This window comes from Pelophylax lessonae, assembly GCF_965119305.1.
Source record: "Pelophylax lessonae genome assembly, chromosome: 7".
NCBI classification, from domain to species: Eukaryota; Metazoa; Chordata; class Amphibia; order Anura; family Ranidae; genus Pelophylax; species Pelophylax lessonae.
Window position 1 is genome coordinate 293,333,192 of NC_138774.1, and position 25,141 is coordinate 293,358,332.

Here is a 25,141-nt window from a genome sequence, read left to right on the forward strand (position 1 = left end):
CTCTATCCCCAGCCTCCAGTGGCTCACTCTCTCCAGTGGCTCTCTTTCCCCAGTCTCCAGTGGCTCACGCTCTGCAGTGGCTTTCTCTCCCCATGCCCCCACTGCATCCAGCGGCTCTCCCCCCCCCCCCAAGGCTCCAGCGGCTTTCTCTCCCCCCAGGCTCCAGCGGCTTTCTTTCTCCCCCTCCCCACCTTCCAACGGCTCTCCCCCCAGCGGCTCTTCTCTCTCCCCAGCCTCCAGCAGCTCTCTCTCCCCAGCCTCCAGTGGCTCACTCTATCCAGTGGCTTTCCCTCCCCATGCCCCCACCGGCTCCAGCCTCCAGTGGCTCTTCTCTCTCTCTCTCTCCAGCCTCCAGCGGCTCTATTCTCTCCCCAGCCTCAAGCAGCTCTCTATTCTATCCCCAGCCTCCAGTGGCTCACTCTCTCCAGTGGCTTTCTCTCTCCATGCCCCCACTGGCTCCAGCCGCTCTCTCTCCCCCCAGGCTCCAGCGGCTTTCTTCCCCCCCCCCAGCTTCCAACGGCTTTCCCCCCAGTGGCTCTTCTCTCTCCCCAGCCTCCAGCAGCTATCTCTCCCCAGCCTCCAGTGGCTCTCTCTCTCCCCAGCCTCCAGCAGCTCTCTCTCCCCAGCCTCCAGCAGCTCTCTCTCCCCAGCCTCCAGCAGCTCTCTCTCCCCAGCCTCCAGCAGCCCTCTCTCCCAACTGACTCGAGTGCAGCACCTGCTGGCTGCAGGTGGCTAATATGAAAATATTCCTACGCGATATTTTAAATTAAATGAATTTAAATAAATTAACATACATTTTTATTTAAATGATTCACTTGTTAATATTTTTAATTATTCTGGCTAAAAGATAACAATATTTTTCAAAGATTAATAAGAAGGTAGCCATGTTGGCTCCAACCACTGCAAGTCCTATTCCTCTGATATTTCCTGGAAGTGATCAGTCAGTTATTATCTCTAATGTAACCTGCACCAGAAAATGACAACTGCAATCTGATTGGTTGCTGTGGGACACACCCCCAGTTTTTATGAATAAGGCTCCCTAGACTGTAATAGACGTATCTGCTGAAACACGAGCTGTGACCTCGGTCAAAGAGGGGGTTTATACTACTGACTAAGCAGGGGACTTCAGTATAAATGTACACTTACCCACCCTTCCCAACCCCCTGACCTAACTATCCAATGCCTGCGCAGTGTACACTTACCCACCCTTCCCAACCCCCTGACCTAACTACCCAATGCCTGTACAGTGTACACTTACCCTCCCTTCCCAACTCCCTGACCTAACTACCCAATGCCTGCACAGTGTACACTTACCCTCCCTTCCCAACTCCCTGACCTAACTACCCAATGCCTGCACAGTGTACACTTACCCACCCTTCCCAACCCCCTGACCTAACTACCCAATGCCTGTACAGTGTACACTTACCCTCCCTTCCCAACCCCCTGACCTAACTACCCAATGCCTGCACAGTGTACACTTACCCACCCTTCCCAACTCCCTGACCTAACTACCCAATGCCTGCACAGTGTACACTTACCCACCCTTCCCAACTCCCTGACCTAACTATCCAATGCCTGCACAGTGTACACTTACCCACCCTTCCTTACCCCCTGACCTAACTATCCAATGCCTGTACAGTGTACACTTACCCACTCTTCCCAACTCCCTGACCTAACTATCCAATGCCTGCACAGTGTACACTTACCCACCCTTCCCAACTCCCTGACCTAACTACCCAATGCCTGTACAGTGTACACTTACCCACCCTTCCCAACCCCCTGACCTAACTACCCAATGCCTGCACAGTGTACACTTACCCACCCTTCCCAACTCCTGACCTAACTATCCAATGCCTGCAGTGTACACTTACCCACCCTTCCCAACTCCTGACCTAACTATCCAATGCCTGCAGTGTACACTTACCCACCCTTCCCGAACCCCCGACCTAACTATCCAATGCCTGCAGTGTACACTTACCCACCCTTCCCAACTCCTGACCTAACTATCCAATGCCTGCAGTGTACACTTACCCACCCTTCCCAACTCCTGACCTAACTATCCAATGCCTGCAGTGTACACTTAACCACCCTTCCCAACCCTCTAACCTAACTATCCAATGCCTTCACAGTGTACATTTACCCACCCTTCCCAACCCCCTGACCTAACTACCCAATGCCTGCACAGTGTACACTTACCCACCCTTCCCAACCCCCTGACCTAACTACCCAATGCCTACAAAGTGTACACTTACCCACCCTTCCCAACCCCCTGACCTAACTACCCAATGACTGCAGTGTGTACACTTACCCACCCTTCCCAACCCCCTGACCTAACTACCCAATGCCTGCACAGTGCACACTTACCCACCCTTCCCAACCCCCTGACCTAATTATCCAATTCCTGCACAGTGTACACTTACCCACCCTTCCCAACCCCCTGATCTAACTATCCAATGCCTGTACAGTGTACACTTACCCACTCTTCCCAACCCTCCTGCCCTAACTACCCAATGACTGCACAGTGTACACTTACCCACCCTTCCCAACCCTCCTGCCCTAGCTACCCAATGACTGTACAGTGAGCCCTGGATCTCCTTTTAGCATCTCCAATCTGGAAACTGGATTGGGGTATGGGTAGTTTTTCAGGAAGTCTGGAGAGGGTGGATAAGTGCACTTGTAGGAAAAAAAACTTAGAGGTCTATTTATATTTTTTAAAAAAATAATTTTTTATGTACATTCGGGCAAAAACAAATGTTCTTTAGGCTATTTTCTTTTCAGACCAAATGTTTTGGGCAGTAGTGGAATACTACATTAGACCACTAGATGGAGCTGATAAGCTCAGGAAATACATATATCTTTTTAACAAACGATACAACATAACAAGTGGAATACCACATTAGACCTCTAGATGGAGCTGATAAGCTCAGGAAATACATATGTCTTTTTAACAAACAATACAACATAACAAGTGGGATACCACATTAGACCACTAGATGGAGCTGATAAGCTCAGGAAATACATATGTCTTTTTAACAAACGATACAACGTAACAAGTGGAATACCACATTAGACCACTAGATGGAGCTGATAAGCTCAGGAAATACATATGTCTTTTTATTAAACAATACAACATAAGTGGAATACCACATTAGACCACTAAATGGAGCTGATAAGCATAGGAAATACATATGTCTTTTTAACAAACGATACAACATAACAATTCTAGAGAAAAGTGGCAAATAAATGTAACCAATAGTTTACGAATTCCCTCTAGTGTTATCCAGAATTGTTACCCTGTATCTTTTGTTACAAAGATGTATATATTTCCTCTGCTCCTCAGCTCCATCTAGTGGTCATAAAATACTACTGCCCAAAATAAAAACTACATTCATTCAGAAAATAGCCTAAAAAAAAATTTTTCCCCAGTTTTGAACTAAAGCACATGCAAATTTGTTAGACAAATGTTGGTAAGATCCCTTACTCTTGAAGGTCAATTAATAACGGAAATGCTCTTGATGTTATTTGATTGTACAAACACTGGTTCTGTGTGCTGAAGGCTCATTTGTACAAAGTGTATGATATTGATTTGTATATGTTGTATCCTGTATGGTCATCTACTGTATAATAAACAACTGCCAAATGCAACAGCAAATGAATGAACTTGGTTTTCCCCCAAAAAAAGGGGTTCTGAAAACACATAATGCCAATTTGCATTGGGTTAAAGGAGTTTTCCAACTTCACCAACTCCCCCTGGGTCCACATCTGCTGCTCTGTCAAGCATAGTCTACTTTGACGGTATCCATAAGAAAATGGTGCTGGACCTGTAGGACCTGGTGCAAGTTACCTCGTTGGTATTGGTCTTGATGTAGGTTACATAGTAGGTGAGGTTGAATAAAGACAATAGTCCATCCAGTTCAACCTGTGTAGGTGTGTGTGGCCGTAATCATCTCTCATACCCCTGAATGTTCTGATCCTTGAGATGTACGTCCAAGAGTCTTTTGAAAGCCACCATACTTCCCACAGAAAGCACCTCTTGTGGTAGAGAATTCCACAACCCTGTAGCCCTAACAGTAAAGAACCCCCTGCGTTGCCTGAGGTTAAAACCTGATCTCGTTCCTGGGCAGGTGGCTTCTCCACCCCCTGGGGATCTCCATGGCTTGTAGTGTAATATAGCAAAAATGTAAATTGAAATGCCACACCACTGCTAGGAGGTCCATATACAACTTTTATTCTGATAAAGGTCAAAAGGACCATCCAAAGAGTATGCAACATCTTTCAGGGGTCTAAAACCATCACCTCCACCAGGGGCTGAGATGGAAAGTATAAATCAGTTTTCCTCAACCTCTGTACTCCAAATGAACCCTTAAAATAATTTCAAGGTCTCATGGAAACCCATCAATTTATCAAGGTCATTGGGAAAATGCCCTTTAAATTGATGGTCGGTAGTAAGAATGGCCGCCTAACAGTGGTTATTGGTGAGAATGACCCCTTAGAGTGGTGGTCAGTGGTAAGAATGGCCCCCTTACAGTTGTGGTCAGTGGTGAGAATGACCCCTTACAGTTGTGGTCAGTGGTAAGAATGGCCCACTTACAGTGGTGGTCAGTGGTGGGAATGACCCCTTACAGTTGTGGTCAGTGGTTAGAATGGTCCCCTTACAGTGGTGAAAACTGCCCCCTTACAGTGATGGTCAGTGGTAAGAATGGCCCCCTTACAGTGGTGAAAACTGCCCCCTTACAGTGATGGTCAGTGGTAAGAATGGCCCCCTTACAGTGGTGTTCAGTGGTAAGAAATGCCCCCTTACAGTGGTGAAAAATGCCCCCTTACAGTGATGGTCAGTGGTAAGAATAACCCCCTTAGAGTGGTGGTCAGTGGTGAGAATGGCCCCCTTACAGTGGTGGTCAGTGGTGAGAATAGTCCCCTTACAGTGGTGGTCAGTGGTAAGAATGGCCCCCTTACAGTGTAAGTCAGTGGTAAGAATGGCCCCCTTACAGTGGTGTTCAGTGGTAAGAATGGCCCCCTTACAGTGGTGAAAACTGCCCCCTTACAGTGGTGGTCAGTGGTAAGAATAACCCCCTTAGAGTGGTGGTCAGTGGTAAGAATGGCCCCCTTACAGTGGTAGTCAGTGGTGAAAACTGCCCCCTTACAGTGGTGGTCAGTGGTAAGAATAACCCCCTTTGAGTGGTGGTCAGTGGTAAGAATGGCCCCCTTACAGTGGTGGTCAGTGGTAAGAATAACCCCCTTTGAGTGGTGGTCAGTGGTGAGAATAGTCCACTTACAGTGGTGGTCAGTGGTGGTCATTCCCTGCTAAACAGCTTCTGGGCATGCCGCGCCTGCACCGGAAGTGATGAGTGGGGCCGGTGCAGTGCATTGTGGGACACCGACGTCACCGAAGAGGCTGCAGAAGAGGACGCTGGCTTCAGCTGCCCACACCTGAGATGGCAGCGCTGGAGAATAACTTTTCAAGGTAAGTATTTCTTCTTACAGGTAAGTGCGACCCGGGACAGTTCAGAGGCTATCCATTGTGGAATGTACTAGCCCTGACTGTCCCGGGGGTATTTTTATCTAAATTTGACCACCCGAGGGCGGAACTCCGCTTTAAGCACGTGATTAGAGCCAGAGGCTCTAATAGGCTTCAAAAAAGGGTGGGCTCGGGGCGCAGAGCACTGCGCCCTGAGGCCACCACCCAGTTGTGTGACAATAGCGAATGAATATTCGCTATTGTCACATGGACTCTCCTCCTGGCCAATAAGGAAGCGGGTTCTGAGACCCGTTTCCCAAATGGCCGAAAGGAGAAGCCATGCCATTGGCCATGGAGTAGGAGAAGATGCAGGAGACTGACGGGAAAACCGCCGCTGCCTGCCCTCCACATGTCCAGGGTGAGTGAGCCGGCGACCTGGGGGGGGTTTGGTGTGCATGCTGGTGTGGTCCGGGGGGGGGGGGTATGATGTGGTCCGTCTGCGCCCCCACCCCCGGCCCATCGAGCACCAGCCACCACTGGCCCCCACCAATTGCCACCTCAGGCTGTTGCCTCGCTTTGCCTCATTGGCAGGGTCTCTGGGCACTGATAACAGTCTACTCAGTCAAATGATGTACAGGGGCATCTAATAAAATCAGAATATCATAAAAAATTAATTTATTTCAGTAATTCCGTTTAAAAAGGTAAACTCCTATATTTTATATAGATGCGTTGCACACAGAGTTATAGATTTTGCACATTTCTTCCCTAGCAGGGAAGGGGTTAACCTAGGGGTGATCAAAGAGTTAAATGTTAGCCTAGGGGGTGTTTTCTAAATGTGGGGGAGGGGATGGGTTTGTGAAATTACCATAGAGACCTGTGATCCTATATAGAAGGATCACAGAAGCTCTGTGATCATTCCAGAGAGAAGAACAGTCAGCTGTGTTTACAACATCCGACCGTCCTTCTCTCTCAGCGGGTAGCGATCGCAGGTGCCCGGCGGCAATCAATGCCGCTGGTCCCGTGCATTGGCATCCCCTGCAGTGTTGCCAACCCCCGAGAGGGAAATTTACTGGCAGAACGTCCAAAATTTACGGACGGCACCAATTTTTTACTGGCACTGCAAAAATGTACATATACAGGCTGTTTTCAGTGCTAAACCGTGCAAATATCAATACTTAAACTATAAACATGTAGATAGAGCTATTAGCAATGTGTTTAGGTTAAACAAAAGTCAAAAACCATATTTCTCCATTAACATGAAGATCAGATTAATATAACCCAGCCAGCACAGCGTTCCCCCATATATCAGAGTCCACTGCATTCCCCTTTACATCAGAGTTCCCTTTTACATCAGGGTCCGCAGAGTTCCCCCTTCGCACTGTAAGGGGAGAATCCTGCAGACTCTGATGTAAAGGGGAACGCCAGGAACTCTGATGTGGGGGGGCAATCTGGTGACCAGAGACCACCTTACACAGAGTGAATACATTAAAATATGGGGGGGAGGTTACTAATATAGAGGGATCTTTATATCGGTGCCCCCTTACATCAGTGACCCCCCCATCAGACTGGTCTGGCGGCTCTGTCACTGACCTCCTCTCAGGTGCACTGTGCAGGGCTCAGTCAGATGGCCCCTGTCTCCACTCCGCAGGCCCCGCACATCTGACTTCTCCCGTGACCCCCCATCCCGGCAGCGCTCTCACTCTTGACTCCTCTCCAGAGTCCAGACTCCCCTGCAGACATGATAAAAGACAAGAGATGGTCAAAGACTGCGGACATGGTACAGGAGGTGGTCAGAGACTGCAGACATGGTACAGGAGGTGGTCAGAGACTGCGGACATGGTACAGGAGGTGGTCAGAGACTGCGGACATGGTACAGGAGGTGGTCAGAGACTGCGGACATGGTACAGGAGGTGGTCAGAGACTGCGGACATGGTACAGAGGGGTGGTCAGGGACTGCGGACATGGTACAGAGGGGTGGTCAGGGACTGCGGACATGGTACAGAGGGGTGGTCAGGGACTGCGGACATGGTACAGAGGGGTGGTCAGGGACTGCGGACATGGTACAGAGGGGTGGTCAGGGACTGCGGACATGGTACAGAGGGGTGGTCAGGGACTGCGGACATGGTACAGAGGGGTGGTCAGGGACTGCGGACATGGTACAGTGGGTGGTCAGGGACTGCGGACATGGTACAGTGGGTGGTCAGGGACTGCGGACATGGTACAGAGGGGTGGTCAGGGACTGTGTACATGGTACAGAGGGGTGGTCAGGGACTGCGGACATGGTACAGAGGGGTGGTCAGGGACTGCGGACATGGTACAGAGGGGTGGTCAGGGACTGCGGACATGGTACAGAGGGGTGGTCAGGGACTGCGGACATGGTACAGAGGGGTGGTCAGGGACTGCGGACATGGTACAGAGGGGTGGTCAGGGACTGCGGACATGGTACAGAGGGGTGGTCAGGGACTGCGGACATGGTACAGTGGGTGGTCAGGGACTGCGGACATGGTACAGAGGGGTGGTCAGGGACTGTGTACATGGTACAGAGGGGTGGTCAGGGACTGCGGACATGGTACAGAGGGGTGGTCAGGGACTGCGGACATGGTACAGAGGGGTGGTCAGGGACTGTGTACATGGTACAGGAGATGGTCAGAGCTCTCCACATGAGTGTCCTCCTCCTAAGTCCCCTTCACCTCTCCACAGCCACAAACATCAGTGACATTACTAGTGCAGAGTGAGTGAAGCTGTGACACTGCCTGTGGAGAGGTGAAGGGGGCACAGGAGCAGGACACTGATGTCCTCTGCCCCCTGACTCATCTCTCTACTCCAGTCTGCTCCTGCTAGCTGTCGGAGGCTCGGAGCCCCAGCACTTACCAGTCCTCTGCCTCGGCTGTCAGTCTGCGACTGCTCTGTCCACTCCACCAGGCATCCATCTAGCGGCAGCATCTCCTAGTCCACTCCAGATAGACAGAGTGAGTGACTCTGCATTGTAGCTGGCGGCCGGCGGCGGCGGGAAAACTTAAATTATGGCGGGGGCGGAGGCAGGGGCGGGCGCAGGCGGGCAGCGCAGTGGCACTCGTCCAACGAATAGTGCGAGTCTGGCAGTCTGATCGGGGATCTCCGGAACTGCGCGCCGCACATGCGCAGTTCTGACAGTGCCGCCGCCGCAGTAGATTTACGGGCACTTTTCTCCTGCTACGGGCATTTACGGGCAGGAGAAAAGTGCCCTTTTTTTACGGGCTGTCCGTAAATCTACGGGCGGTTGGCAACACTGATCCCCTGCTGCCTAGTGGAGGCGGGAGCGCGTGCTCGCCCCCTCCCCCCCAGCACCACGCGAGCGACCGACTTAAGGCTACTTCGGTTCGCGCAGGAGAGGATGCCTGCCACAGTAAATCTGCGGCGGACGGTCTTAATGTGGTTAAAGGAGTTGTAAAGGCAGAAGGTGTATTTTTTTTGCATTAAGAAGCCCCCCTAATACTTACCTGAGGTCCTTCTCTGTCCAGCGATGTCCAGGAGTCCCTCGGCCATCGGGGACTCTCCCTCCTGATTGGCTGGGACACAGCCGGCGCCATTGACTCCCGCGGCTATCAATCAACGTCAGTTTGCCAATTAGGAGAGAGGGGGGATGGGGCCGAACGGCAGCTCCATTCTGAATGGACACACAAAGCTGCAGCTCAGCTCGAGTGCCCCCAAAACAAGCTGCTTGCTGTGGAGGCACTTGACCGGAGGGAGGGGCCAGGAGCAGAGAAAAGGGACCCAAGAAGAGGAGGATCCGGGCTACTCTGTGCAAAACCAACTGCATAGAGGAGGTAAGTTTAACATGTTTGTTATTTAATTATTTTTTTAAATAAGACTTTACAATCACTTTAATGCTTGGTCGGGGCTTCTTTTGCATGAATTGCTGCATCAATGCGGCCTGGCATGGAGGTGATCAGTCTGTGGCACTGCTGAAGTGTTATGGAAGCTCAGGTTGCTTTGATAGCGGCCTTCAGCTCATCTGCATTGTTGGGTCTGGTGTCTCTCATCTTCCTCTTGACAATACCCCACAGATTCTCTATGGGGTTTAGGTCAGGCGAGTTTGTTGGCCAATCAAGTGATCCCATGATCATGCGACCAGGTATTGGTAGTTTTGGCAGTGTGGGCGGTGCCAAGTCCTGCTGTAAAATGAAATCAGCATCTCCATAAAGCTGGTCAGCAGAGGGAAGCATGAAGTGCTCTAGAATTTCCTGCTAGAGGGCTGCGCTGACTTTGGACCTGATAAAACACAGTGGACCGACACCAGCAGATGACACGGTTCCCCAAATCATCACTGACTGTGGAATATTTTGCATTTCATTTGGAGATCAAGGTCCCAGAGTCTGGAGGAAGAGTGGAGAGGCACAGAATCCAAGTTGCAAGAGGTCCAGTGTGAAGTTTCCACAGTCAGTGATGATTTGGGGAGCCATGTCATCTGCTGGTGTCGGTCCACTGTGTTTTATCAAGTCCAAAGTCAGCGCAGCCCTCTAGCAGGAAATTCTAGAGCTCTTCATGCTTCCCTCTGCTGACCAGATTTATGGAGATGCTGATTTCATTTTCCAGCAGGACTTGGCACCGCCCACACTGCCAAACCTACCAATACCTGGTCACATGACCATGGGATCACTGTGCTTGATTGGCCAGCAAACTCGCCTGACCTAAACCCCATAGAGAATCTGTGGGGTATTGCCAAGAGGAAGATGAGAGACACCAGACCCAACAATGCAGAGGAGCTGAAGGCCGCTATCAAAGCAACCTGAGCTTCCATAATACCTCAGCAGTGCCACAGGCTGATCACCTCCATGCCACGCCGCATTGATGCAGCAATTCATGCAAAAGAAGCCACTCCAGTGAACTGACTGGGCACCAGTTCCTTCCCCAATATCTAATGTTTTTACAAATGGATATTTCTCTATGGTGGTATTTGATCACCTGTGCGATTTTTACTTTTTGCGCTATAAACAAAAAAAGAGCGTCAATTTTGCAAAAATAACAATATTTTTCACATTTTTTTATATGAAATTCCCCAAAAAAAAATGTAAAAATCTAAATTTTTTAACATTTTTGGCCAATTTGTTTTCTGCTACATATGTTTGGTAAAAAAAAATTGCAAAAAGCGTATTTTGTTTGGTTTGCGCAAAAGTTATCGCGTTTACTAACAAAGGGAAAGATTTTCATCATTTTTGTTGTTTTTTTTTAACGCGTAATGGCGGCGATCTGCGATTTTTTTTTTTTGCGGTACTGCGACATTGCGGCGGACAGATCGGACCCTTGACTGACATTTTTGACACTTTTGGGGTTACCAGTGACATTTCTACAGTAATCAGTGCTATACATATGCACTGTTACTATAAAACGACACTGGCAGTGAAGGGGTTAACTTTTTTGAGAGGGAGGGGCTGTGTGTGTCCCTAGGGGCGTGATTCTAACAGTGATTGGCTGTGGCTTGAAGTGTAGGAACAGTGATCAACGGTCCTACATAGTAGAACCGTATGATCACTATTCCTACACAGGGGAGAATGACAGGCGGCTTGTTTACATTAGCCGCCTGCCTTTCTCCCTCTGCACCGACGCGCGGGGGGGTCCGTGACCGCGCGGGAGCGCGCGGGAGCTCCCTAGACCCTCACAGGCTAGCGACGTAGTACTACGTCGCTCTGCCTGTGAGGGGCTGACCGCCGCAGTAAATAGTCGTGCGGCGGTCGGCAAGCGGTTAAGAAGGAACATAACCCTTCCAATGAAATGGTGTTCATGTTCTCTGCTTACCTATGGTGTTTATCTGTAGTAATATACCTAAGAGCCACATGGATCCAGGGTTGTCCTCTTTTTGCACCCCATTCTCCTACCCAGAGTCCCATCCCGGGCCGTTATCTTCATTGATTATGTTATGGGGAGGTGGCTCTCTCATCCTGGTTCCTGCACTGGCTTCCCAATGATGAAGCATCTAATGTCTGCACATGTGGGAGATCTGCAAAACCCAAAAAATACTACTGTATGTGAGGCTTCCATGGGTTGATATCAATTCGAATATATTACAAATATTCTATAATTTTTTTTTTTTATATGGATCAATTTATTGGTACTTCCTAAAAACACATATACACATAACTCCAGATATACCCACTCCAATTATAAAAACTTTGCCACACAAAGGGGGGTTATTTACTAAAACTGGAGAATCTGGGTCAGCTCTGCACAGAAACCAATCAGTTTCCGGGCTTTATCGTCAAAGCTTAATTGAACAAGCTAATGTTGGAAGCTGATTGGCTACCATGCACAGCTGCACCAGATTTAGAGTGCATCCGTTTTAGTAAATCTACCCCCAAAGCATCCTCAATTTAAGTGTGAAAAATACCCCCTATAATGAAGATAAGTAACTATCTCTCATAGCCTGGATCAGGGATATCCATATGTTCTTGACAAAGGGCCAGATACCTGTCCTTTAGACTGTAGGGGGGCCAATGGGAGTAGAAAATGCCTTGCTTTCTGTTGGAGTAAACAATGGCTGAGGCTTAGGGATCAGTGGGAATAGGAATAGTGCCCCATTATTGGTGTCAGTGAGAGGAATAGTGTCCGATCATTGGTATCAGTGAGAGGAATAGTGTCCGATCATTGGTATCAGTGGGAGGAAAAGTGCCCCATCATTGGTGTCAATGGGAGGAATAGTGCCCCATCATTGGTATCAGTGGGAGGAATAGTGTCCCCATCATTGGTATCAGTGGGAGGAATAGTGCCCCATCATTGGTGTCAGTGGGAGGAATAGTGCCCTATCATTGGTATCAGTGGGAGGAATAGTGCCCCATCATTGGTGTCAGTGGGGGGGAATAGTGTCCCATCATTGGTGTCAGTGGGAGGAATAGTGTCCCATCATTGGTGTCAGTGGGAGAAATAGTGTCGGATCATTGGTGTCAGTGGGAGGAATAGTGCCCTATCATTGGTATCAGTGGGAGGAATAGTGCCCCATCATTGTTATCGGTGGGAGGAATAGTGCCCCATCATTGGTATCAGTGGGAGGAATAGTGTCCCATCATTGGTGTCAGTGGGAGGAATAGTGCCCTATCATTGGTATCAGTGGGAGGAATAGTGTCCTATCATTGGTGTCAGTGGGAGGAATAGTGCCCCATCATTGGTATCGGTGGGAGGAATAGTGCCCCATCATTGGTGACAGTGGGAGGAATAGTGTCCCATCATTGGTGTCAGTGGGAGGAATAGTGACCCATCATTGGTATCAGTGGGAGAAATAGTGCCCCATCATTGGTGTCAGTGGGAGGAATAGTGCCCCATCATTGGTATTAGTGGTAAGAATAGTGCCTCATCATTGGTATCAGTGGGAGGAATAGTGACCCATCATTGGTATCAGTAGGAGGAATAGTGCCCCATCATTGGTATCAGTGGGAGGAATAGTGACCCATCATTGGTATCAGTAGGAGGAATAGTGCCTCATCATTGGTATCAGTGGGAGGAATAGTGCCCCATCATTGGTATCAGTGGAAGGAATACTGCCCCATCATTGGTGTCAGTGGGAGGAATGGTGCCGCATCATTGGTGTCCGTGGGAGGAATAGTGTCCCATCATTGGTATCAGTGGGAGGAATAGTGTCCCATCATTGGTATCAGTGGAAGGAATAGTGCCTCATCGTTGGTATCAGTGGGAGAAATAGTGTCCAATCATTGGTGTCAGTGGGAGGAATAGTGCCCCATCATTGGTGTCGGTGGGAAGAACAGTGCCTAATTGTTGGTATCAGTGGGAGGAATAGCGCCCCATCCTTGGTGTCAGTGGGAGGAATAGCGCCCCATCGTTGATGCCAATGGAAGGAATAGCGCCCCATCGTTGGTGTCAGTGGAAGGAGTGGTGTTCCATCGTTGGTGTCAGTGGAAGGAGTGGTGTTCCATCGTTGATGTCAGTGGAAGGAGTGGTGTTCCATCGTTGATGTCAGTGGAAGGAGTGGTGTTCCATCGTTGGTGTCAGTGGAAGGAGTGGTACCCAGAGGTTGAGATAAAAGCAAGGGCTGCATCTGGTCTGCAAGCCACAGTTTGGAGACCACTGTGCTATATTATTATTTTTGTTATAAAAAAAGGAGACATATGTTAATAGTTGAGTAGCACTGGCAAAAAAATCTTTCTATTGGCTGCTGGTTATTGTCTTGTGTTTTATTTCCTGTGTTTAATACAGAAACCACGTTTGATCCGGAAGCCTCAGTCCTCCAGTCTGGTTGGCTCTGCTATAGGAACGGGAATGCTTTTAATACTGCTGCTTGTGATTGCCATTATCATGATAACCATGCGGAAAAAGCGGGCCACCCAGGGGACGTACAGCCCAAGCCGACAGGAAAAAGAAGGAGCGAGAGTAGAGATGTGGAACGTCCTCAAGCTTCCACCTACAGAAAGACTGATCTAATAACAGCCGGTGAAATGTAGACCAAGCCATCACCAAACCATTGTGAAGACCAGCCCGAAGAGACTAAAAAACCGAACCTGGTATTCAAATGGTTCTCACAGGCATGGGGGAGGCCTCTGAAGGATGGAAAGTCACAAGATGGACAAAGTCATCATTATGGAAAGAAAGTCTCCTCACCTTATGTTCTAAAAATGCTGAGCATATGGTTATGGAGATAGCCAAAGAAAAAAAACAAAACTATGTCTACAGCTGAGACTGCATGAACCTCCATGAAATGCACCCAGACTAAAGTTATCTCTGTTATATGGAGAATGTTGAGATATGATAATTATGTAGCACGGCCATAGCCTTCCTAGCACAGGTGAAAGGAGAACGGATAGCTGACAATGAAGACTAAGAGTAAACATCTGGGTCTATACCAGCCGTTCTCAACCATTTTAACATGACGGAACCCTTGAAATACCGTTCAGGTATCAGGGAACTTCTGCCAAAAATGACTATATCTACAACTCAAAGTACATTAGCCTGGAGGTCGGTGGGAAGAATGTTCCTTACATTGGTGGTCAGTGGGAAGAATGTCCCTTATATTGGCAGTCAATGAGAAGAATGCTCCTTACATTGGTGATCAGTGGGAAGAATGTCCCTTAAATTGGTGGTCAGTGGGAAGAATGCTCCTTACATTGGTGGTCAATGGGAAGAATGTCCCTTACATTGGTGATCAGTGGGAAGAATGCCCCTTACATTGGTGATCAGTGGGAAGAATGTTCCTTACATTGGTGGTCAGTGGGAAGAATGTCCCTTACATTGGTGGTCAGTGGGAAGAATACTCCTTACATTGGTGGTCAGTGGGTAGAATGTCCCTTACAATTATGGTCATTGGGAAGAATGCTCCTTACATTGGCGGTCAGTGGGAAGAATGTCCCTTACATTGGTGGTCAGTGGGAAGAATGTCCCTTACAATGGTGGTCAGTGGGAAGAATGCTCCTTACATTGGTGGCAGTGGGAAGAATGCTCCTTACATTGGTGGTCAGTGGGAAGAATGTTCCCTACATTGGTGATCAGTGAGAAGAATGCTCCTTACATTGGTGGTCAGTGGGAAGAAGGAGGAGGACACACCCAAGGAGCTCTCTGTGAGATCCAGCCCTTTTCAAGCCTGGGCCTTGCTTGCTAGCTTGGCCCAGGAACAATGCCTGATCCTGGGGGAGGCCCTGGGAGGGATCCCCCTGATGACACGGGGCCTAGTGAGGAGGAGGTGGAGGACCTGTCTGTGGGTCCAGGCCCCGGTGAGAATGCGGATGTCTTCAGCCAGAAGGTTATCAATCGTTTTAGGGCGATTGGGAGAGCGGAAGAAAAACTTAAAGTTTTGAAGGCTGAACACAAATCCTTCAAAACCAAGTATTTCCAGGCCTGGAGTAAAAATCGCACAGCCATGAAGCCTGAGTTACAGGAATTGGAAGAAAAGGTAAAGGAACAAACTTTATTATTGGAAAGGCTGAAAGACAGAAGTGGAGCATTTAAAGAAAAATTTGACAATGAGAGGCGATTTACCAGCCAAGCATCAGCAAGTTCTGTGGATCAGCAGCCTCAGTTAATGGATGACCAGGCTCCATCTGCCTCTGCACCTCTCCCCCCATGCCAGAACTGGGAATCACCAGCGGCAACCAGCCAGGGGGTTGAGAGTGGACATGGATCCCTGACATTCATCCAGCAGATGGAGTCACCCCTGAAAGCAGACAGGTTTGTATTTTCTGATGATCCATCAGAAATCCCTGAGGATGGGCAGAGGAGATTCAAGTCAGCAAAGCCAGTAATGGTGGAGAAATCCCAGTACACCATGCTGCCATCCAACATGTCTGCCCCATCTGCTGTAGTGGATGGTGTCCCAGGTGAGAAAGAGCTCTGCATACAGCTACCTATTGGAGTTACCGCTGTGGAGAAACCGAGTGCAGACATGCAAGCCCCGGACCATCAGACGAATGTGGATGGACCTGCATTAAACACCCCAGGCATGGATTTTGCTGGTCTGGCTGAGACCAGTAGTCCCACGGCAAGCAAAATGGTTGCCAGCTCCAAAGAGCCTGCTTCATGTTCACCTGAGCCTCCCAGTCTTCCAGTGCTGATTGCTGATGGGGGAGGGGATCAACATAGTTCTGGAAGTGGAATGGAAGTAGCAATGGAAATATCCTGCAATGCTTTACCTGCTGCTGTGTTAAAACAGAATGCTATTTCCACAACTGAAAACCCTGTCCTAGTGGAAGAGAAGATGACAGCTGGAGTTCTTACCAATGCAGCAGCAACTATGGATTCTGCTGTGAAGACAACAGCAATAATAAGTATCCCAGCAAGTATAAAAAATGACAATGTTAAAGCAATGAATGTGGTGGGTGGTGGTGAAGGGGTTAGTAATGCTGGGAAAAATAAAAATGACATTTCTCCTCCTGCTCAGCAGAGGAAAGATTTGATTGCACAGATCAATCCCGAATCTGTGCAATCGTTATCTGCTAAGTGTGTGTCAGATAATTTAAAAAAAACTGATGGATTTTCTGCTGGGAGGAATGTTGGAAGCTATGCTTCAGCTTTGGGGAGTCACACCAGGGTGGGTGGTGGGAATTCTGTTATTAGTCAAAATTCAGGGAGGTTTGGTGGGTATAGGAGGAGGAATGTGGTACAGTTGAGGTGGGTGGGGGATGGAACTCCACCTGTAAGGGGGAGGGTGGCTGAGTTGATTTTGGAAATGGGGTTTAAAGCTTGTGATATTTTTGCTTTAATTTGCCCGGTGGGGAGTTATGAATTCGATTTGTCGTTTGTAAAACCTGAAAGTTTGGATCTCTTCTGGGAGAGATTTAGGAGGTGCAAGGGCCTTCAGCAGTGGAGTGGTTTGGTGCCAAAAGTGATTTCAAGGCAGCCTCTGATAAAATCAGTGACCATTTTGGTGCGTAACGAATCCATACCAGAGGCTGATTTATTAGTATGGCTACGCCGATATGGCGAGGTCCTCACTCCACTGCGGAAGGTCCTTGATGAGCATGGGATATGGACAGGGGCCTGGACAGTGTCGCTAAAATTGGGGGTGCTGGGCGATGTAGTTCAGCACCTTCCCTGCTCAGCCTTTCTGGGTAGGGATAGGCTGACCATTTTCTACCAAGGTCAGCCTAAGGTATGTAATAAATGTGGTGATAAAGGCCACTTTGCATCGTCCTGCACCCACAAGAAGTGCTCACTGTGCCAGGATTTAGGCCATTTGGCCAGAGAATGCACCCAGATTCGGTGCAATTTGTGCCAGCAGCTGGGTCATCCATATAGCCAGTGCCCAGAGGCACTGCATAACTTGCCAGGATTGGAGACTGAGCTGCAGAGGCTTGATAAAGAAGATGAAGCAGCTGAAGTTAGAGAGGAAATTGTTGTTGCCCCTCCAGTGTCTGTTGTGTCAGATTCTGTTTCCCCTAGTGATGTGGTCCCTGAGTCTGTGTCTGTTGTGTCAGATTCTGTTTCCCCTAGTGATGTGGTCCCTGAGTCTGTCCCTCCTGTTGTTCCTACATCTACTGTGCGTAGATCCTCCAGACTAGCGGAAGCTGCTGGGGGGGCGGGTATAGTGGATCTTCCCCCTCGGCCTACTCCACCTCCAGTCCCTGTCTCTCGACACCGCAAACGCGGCCAAGAGGGTGCAGGGGTGCTGGATGGTGGTGGGGTCGATGGGGTTGAGGGAGGGGTGTCCATGTCCCATGTCTCACCCTCTGTTGTGGAGGATTCGGATGAGGAGGGGTGGGAGAGGACAAAGAGGAAGAAAAAGAAGAAGAGGAAGACCAGTAAAGCGGTCACTTCTTCCTTACAGTTAGAGCCAGGAGGGGTTCCTCTTGGCAACACATTTTCGGTTTTATCAGGGGAGGAGTTAGTATCCGATTTATCTACTTTATCATCTATGGATGAGGGGGAGTCACATAGTGTAAAGAGAGCTGTTTCGGGTGATGAGAGTGTGGTGGAGGTTAAGAAACGACTACCCCAATCATCCTGATGGCAGTGCCCGCTCTGATAAAGGTGGCGACCATTAATGTCGCCAGCGTGAAATCTGCAAGAGCTCGTGATATTGCCTTATTTTTGCTCAGTGAGTTTGATGCTGAGATTTTATTTTTGCAAGAGACCTGGCTCAATACTTTGGCCGATGTCCATCTAGCAAAAAGGGAGTGGAGATGCGGTCCCTCCTTTTGGTCTCTTGCGGCTGAGCCTTGCAGCGGAGTTGCGGTTCTTTTTAAAACCGATATGGTAACGTGCCGGCGGATAATTGAGGTAGAAATGGGGAGATGCATGGTCTTAGACGTCTCTGTTAGGGGGCAGGACCTGCGCCTGATCAATATCTATGGACCGCAGTCAAAATGGGACAGGAAATGCCTCTTCACAAAGATCAAGCCCTTCCTTTTTACATCCCAGCAGGTTGTCTTTGGAGGTGACTTTAACACCATAATTAGGCCTGAAGACAGGAGGGTCTCCATAGACAGGCTGGGTTATGATAGCGTTTTTCTTAGAGATATGGTTAGACAAGCAGGCCTGGTAGATGTGCACATTAAGCACTGCCCTGGCAGCACGGGATTCACGTTTCAGAGAGGGAATAGTCAGAGTAGGATAGATAGGTTTTTTTTAAAGGAGAACTCTGCTTTCTCGGCTCCTGAGTTGAGGGCGGTGGAGTTCTCTGACCACTGTATGCTGTCTGTGACTCTGAATGCCTCGGACACTCCACCCAGGGGAAGGGGTACCTGGAAACTGAATTCGGCTCTCCTGGAAGATGTAGAGGTAAGACAATCCTTTGAGGATTTTTTTCAGGCACAGGTTTCTATTCTGGACTTTTGCAGCAGTAAGTCAGAGTGGTGGGAGCTTGTGAAACAAAGGGCGATTGGACTTTTCAAGGCCATAAGTAAGAAGAAGCAGCTTGGTATGTATATTGCCTACCAGCATTTGCGGAGGAAGCTTGATCGTCTTGTCTCGTATGGAGGAGATCCAGGGGAGATCTCGGAGGTAAAGCTTCTTCTTAGGAAGTGTCAATACGACCGGCATGCCTCCTTGGTTCTGGAGAGAGATTATGGGAAATATCACTCGCCTGATCCTTACCAGAACTGTAAGCAAGGCATAGCAGTTAAGACGGTCATAGGTCTGAGGGATAGTACGGGTTCCCTGGTGAAGTCCAGATCAGGGATCCTGGAGATCTTCAGGTCATATTACGCAGACCTTCTGGGAAGAAAGGACCTTAGTCGGGACAGGATGGAAAGCTTTCTGGATTCTACTCCAGGATTGGGAAATGATACATTGCCTTTGATGGATTTGACAGAACCAATTTCAGCGGATGAGGTAGTTTGTGCTATAGAGAAGCTGGCTACCAAAAAGTCGCCTGGGCCAGATGGGTTGACAGCTGAATTTTACAAGTGTTTTAAGTCCATTCTGGCTCCCTTTTTAGCGGAGGTTTATAACAGCTGTTTAGATGAGGGTTCTCTCCCTCCCTCCATGAGGCAATCCGCTGTGATTCTTCTGTCAAAAGGTAAAGACCCCTCAATAATTGAGAACTGGCGCCCCATCAGTCTTCTCAATGTTGATAGAAAGATCTTGGCGAAGATTCTTTTTTGGCGCTTGTCGTCAGTAGCAGGCGATTTGTTGTCCAATCATCAGCACTGCTCGGTCCAGGGCAGAAGTACCTTTTCAGCAATTTTAGCTGTCCGGGAGGCTTTGGAGCGATGCAGGGCTGCTGGATGGAGAAAGTACTTGCTGGCATTGGATCAGGCGAAGGCTTTTGATCGAGTCAATCATGAGTACCTGTATTTGCTACTTGGTAGATATGGCCTGCAGGGGAGGTTTATTGATTGGCTGAAAACATTATATAAAGGGGCTGAGAGCTTCCCACTTGTTAATGGTTGGGTTGGACGGCCTTTTGAGGTTGGCTCTGGGGTGCGCCAGGGGTGTCCTTTGAGCCCCCTGCTATATGTATTCGCAATTGACCCCTTCATAAGAAGGTTAGAGAGTGGATCGTTGTGTGGGGTGCCTTTGGGCATTGCTGGTGTGCCGCCTTTGAAGGTCGTGGCCTATGCCGATGATGTGTCTGTTATTATCTCTGGGATGGAGGAGGCGCAGGAGGTGGTCTCTGTGATAGAGCAGTACACTGAGGCTTCTGGCTCTAAAATCAATCATGAAAAGAGTGAAGTTTTCTGGATGGGTGAGGAGGGTGAAAGCTTCGAACTTCCGGATGCCTTCCCAGAGCCCCAGCAGGAAATTAAAGTGTTGGGCATCAAATTTGGTCCTGGTGACTATGGTCATCGAAATTGGGAAAGCAGGTTGTTGAATGCCAATGCCAAGGTGGCAAGCTGGAAGAAATGGAAACTTTCCTTGAGGGAAAGGGTTGACTTGATTAAAACTTACCTGATCCCAATCTTTTTATATGTCAGCTTTGTCTGTATCTTGCCGGAATCTCTCTATGCAAGGGTGTACAGCTGCTTTTTCCAACTGTTATGGGGAAATAGGCTGAACCTGATTAAACGCAATGTAACTTACCTGTCCAGGCGGGAAGGTGGTCTAGGAATGGTCAACCCTATAGTTTTCTTTTCTCTGCTTTTTTTAAAGTATAATCTTGGTAATATGTTAGCAGAGACCCCGCCGGGATGGGTGGGTATTTTCCAATCTTGGTTTAGGCCTTTTCTGCGATGCTGGGAAGATGGCGGGCCAGTGAAAAGTCTGAGAGTCCGACATGGCAAGCTTCCGGCTTATGTTGCCCCGTGTCTGAAAATACTTAGGCAGTGGCAGGTGACAGTGGGGGATATCAAGTCCCTCCCCAGAAAGCTTCTGGAGAAGAGGATTTTGGGCTCTGCTTTCAGTGTGTCGCTGACCTTAAGGGATTGCCCAGGCCCCGTAATGAGGGAGGGGTTGCGTTTAATTAACTTAGGAAGAATCCCTTTGAAGTTTAGGGATCAAGCCTGGCTCGCTTTCCATGGAAGGCTCTATGTGAGAGGGAACCTGAAGCATCGCCCTGTGGATGATCGGGATTGTCCTAGAGCGGAGTGTGTTGGTAAAGTGGAGTCTATGGACCACTTTTTGCTCCAGTGTCCCTTTAACATAGAGGTGTATAAAAGGGTGGGGAGGGCTCTAGGCATCCCCTTTCTCTATCGCATGAGTTATGCGGAGTGGGTGTATGGGGCATTCCCGACTCGCTGGGATTTTGATTTGGATACACTTTTTCTAGTTAGTATAGTTGTCCGTTACTTCACGTGGAATGCACGGTGCCAGATTACCCTGCGGAAGAAAGTCCTCCCTGTCGAGGTGGTGGTGTACGATATTCTGGGTGAGGTTGGGAAGATTCGGGGTCTTGAGAAGGGCAGGGAGCCTCGAGCGGTCTGGATAAGGGCGTGGAGGAATATCAGACCTGCTTTTGGTGAACTGTCCATCTCTGGGTGAAAAGCTTTTTTCCTATGCTATTTCTTTCACACCTTTAGCTTTTGTTAGTTAATATCTTCATTTTTGAAGAAGGGCTGCATGCATAATGGGAGTGGTTTTTGTTTCTTGACCTCGCAGGTTTGATGTCTGGTGTGGTGGTGTGAGTCTAATTAAGATTATTTTTCCCGGTAATGATGTGTTTCATGATGTGAGTTTTGTTTTTGCTGTAAAGGCAGTCTTTATTTGAGAGCAGAATTTGCTATGTATTTTTTTTCCCCTTTTCATGTAAATATGTATATATTTATTTATGTATATTGATTTTATGCTTATTGATTGCAAGACTTTTAATAAACAAAATTGGGAAGAATGTCCCTTACATTGGTGGTCAGTGGAAAGAATGCTCCTTACATTGGTGATCAGTGGGAAGAATGTCCCTTACATTGATGGTCAGTGGGAAGAATGCTCCTTACATTGGTGGTCAGTGGGAAGAATGCTCCTTACATTGGTGGTCAGTGAGAAGAATGTTCCTTACATTGTTGGTCAGTGGGAAGAATGCCCCTTACATTGGCGGTCAGTGGGAAGAATGCTCCTTCCATTGGTGGTCAGTGGGAAGAATGCCCCTTACATTGATGGTCAGTGGGAAGAATGCTTTTTCTATTGGTGGCCATTGGGAAGAATCACCACCTTACTGATAGCTAATAAGATCCTTGGTGTCAGTTGTTACTTATCTGATAGGCTAAAATGCTCTTTGCCTAAGGTAGCCCTAGCACCCACAAAAGGAACCATAGGGTTCCAAGGAACCCTGGTTGGGAAAGACTGGTTTAAACAGTAAATATCCATTGAGGTAGCCAAGGTAGGGGTTCCAAGAGTGGTCTACTTTATGTAAAGCTCTCCCTCTGGTGAGCATAAAGTTTTTAGATGAAACAACAGCCTATTTAATCCTCTCAAAGGAATCCTACACTAAGAAATACACTATATAGCTAAACGTTTGTGAAAACCTGATCATCACATCTATGCTATATGGCCAGAAGTATGTGGATATCCCTCCTTATAATTCAATTTAAGTATTTCCAGTGAAAGGTCCTGTTAATACTTCATCATACAAAGACATTGTAGACAACTGTGCTCTTCCAACCTTGTGGTAAGAGATTGGTGAAGACCCTTTTCTGTTCCACCATGACTGTGTACAAAGCTAACCCCATAAAGACCTGGTTTGACCAGTTTGGTGTGCAAAAACTCGAGTGTCCTGCTCAGGGCCTTGACCTCAAACCCTACTGAACATCTTTGGGGTGGGTTGGAATGCTGATTGCCAGACACATTTCTTTTTTGGTGCCCAATGTGGAGCTCAGCTTGTGAGCCAGGTCTTCTCATCTAGCATCAGTACCTGACCTTGCAAATGTTCCTTTGGCTGACTGGATACATATTCTCACAGACAAAATCCAAATTGTTGTGCGAAGCCTCCCCAGAAGAGTAGAGCCAGCTCCATAAAGACATGGTTTGACCAGTTTGGGGTGAAGGAACTTGGCAGTCCTTTCCAGAGCCCTGACCCCAACCCTAATGGACACCCTTTTCTTTTCCACCATGACTGTGCCCCTGTGTACCAAGGCAGCTCCATAAAGACATGGTTTGACCAGTTTGGGGTGAAGGAACTTGGCAGTCCTTTCCAGAGCCCTGACCCAAACCCTAATGAACACCCTTTTCTATTCCACCATGACTGTGCCCCTGTGTACTAAGACAGCTCCATAAAGACATGGTTTGGTCAGGCTGGTGTGGAGGAACTTGAATTATCCTGCAGAGAGCCCTGACCTCAACCCTCCTGAACACCTTTGGGATGAAGTGAAACCCCAATGGTGATCCAGGTATTCTCATCCATCATTAGTACTTGACCTCACAAATGGGCACAAATGCCCACAGACACCCTCCAAAATCCTGTAGAAAGCCTTGGCGCTTTTCCACTGTATGGAACCGAATGGTTCGGCTCGCTTTTGCGCTTTTCCACTGCATGGTACGGTGTTGGAACGGTTCGGTACGGTACGGCGGTGCTTTTCCACTACATGGAACCGAACAGTACGGCTCACTTAAACAGTACCACCTCGGTTGTGGTTCCAAGAGGGCCATACCGGTATACCATATCCCACAATCCTTTGCATGCAGCCTTGACTGTTTGTCACTACTAGCCACTGATTGGTCAGAGAATCGTTGTTATCCCACCCACTTTACTTAAGTGGAAAAGCAAACCGTACTGAACCATTCCAACACCGTACCATGCGGTACCATGCAGTGGAAAACCAAACAGAGCCAAGCAGGGCCGAGTGGAGCCGAGCCGGTACTTGCAGTGGAAGAGTGCCATTAGTGGGCAACTTCTCATTAATGGCTTTGGAGGGGGGGAAAGGGGCAATTCAATATTAATGGCCATGGTTTTGAAATGGGATGTCTAACAAGCTTGTGGCAAACACAGCCACTGTATATTGTCGTTTGTGTATGCATTATGTTTATTGCATGTGTATACCGTTAAGAACCAAGTGTTTGTAGTGTGGTTTGTGTTGAGACAGTGAGAACTCTTTCACTTGGGACTATCATATTTCTGAGCAGTGTCCCTCAGGAGATGTGTGGGGATGTATTGCAGATGGCTACAAAATGGTAGAAGTGTTTCATAGACCCATGCCAGTGGGGTGGGGTTTGTTATTGTGAATACCTGCATTCCATTGTCCTATTGTTCCTGTCTGCCTTGTAAGCATATTATGGGATGTGTGTGTGTGGAATGGCTCGAAGAGGGAGGGGTTTTGGGAGAGTGTCTTGTGTTTTCAATAAACAAGGCATTCTAGTTTTGACTCCCAGCCTATGTGTCATCTAGTTCTTGGGAGGGAAGGATGGTATAACGCTGCCTGGATTGTTGCATGCTGTACCGGCCTATTTGGATTATTACCTGTTTTCCTGTCTATCAGCGGAGACCCTGTAGATTAAACTACTTCTCCGCTACAAAGCTCATATAGGTATAAAGGGTGGAGGAACACGAATGTTCTTCACAGAGCTCTGACCTCAACCCTACTGAACACCTTTGGACGGGTCTTCTCATCACACATCAGTACCTGGCCAAACAAATGGACACAAATTCCCACAGACACCTTCCAAAATCTTGTAAAAAAACCTTCCGAGAAAAATGGAGGTTGTTATAAGCACAAGGAGGGCCAACTTTTTGGTTTTTGACTGAGTTGTCCATCAAGCTGATAAAACTGTGATGGTCAAGTTTCCTCAAACCTTTTGCCATATAGTATAGTGTATGTAGGTGGATACTGTTAATGTCTTCTAAAAGTGTAAGTTCCCTTACTATCCTGCTTACCCTCTGGCTTCATTTCTTTCTATATCAAGGATTTAAAAACAAGTATGAAGATTGTGAGTTATGACATCACAGGTTGCATGCATGTGTTGGAATTTACAGCCAGGAACGGAGGAGCTCAGCAATGCCAGCATTCAAATTTCTCTCAACATAGGTTTACCTTCATTGTGTGATTTTTTTTTTTTTAATAATTTATTGAATTATTCACTTTATTAGGATTGTAACATTGTTTAATGTACATCGTTTATTTAAATGCATTTGATATTTTGAAGGTCTTTTGTAATAAGAGGTATCTTATGAAGAAGCAACAACAAACCGGCCTATGAATACTAGTATGAGGATAGAAATGCACCACACATAGCACAATTAACAGTAACAGACAACCAGAAGAGGCACAGATTGGAAAACCCGTAGCTATATGATAGCCAGTGTGCCCATGGACATTCTGGTATTTAGATCTGCATTTTAGAGTGGCATTCAGGGGCTTAAAAATGCCCTAAACCAACATTCCCAAAGCAAAGTATTGGTGTTTTTTA

The 25,141-nt window shown here is 48.0% G+C and overlaps 1 protein-coding gene across 1 annotated transcript in view; it reads left to right on the top strand.

Annotated features, from left to right (window-relative positions):
* LOC309559897 (protein crumbs homolog 1-like) overlaps window positions 1-14,008 on the top strand; it is a 176,082-nt gene extending 162,074 nt beyond the window's left edge. The window contains exon 13 of the mRNA XM_082263336.1: window positions 13,640-14,008. Within this exon, the coding sequence (XP_082119462.1) occupies window positions 13,640-13,864 (225 nt within the window). The 3' untranslated portion in view covers window positions 13,865-14,008. The remainder of the gene's footprint in view (window positions 1-13,639) is intronic.
* The last annotated feature ends 11,133 nt before the right edge of the window (window positions 14,009-25,141 follow it).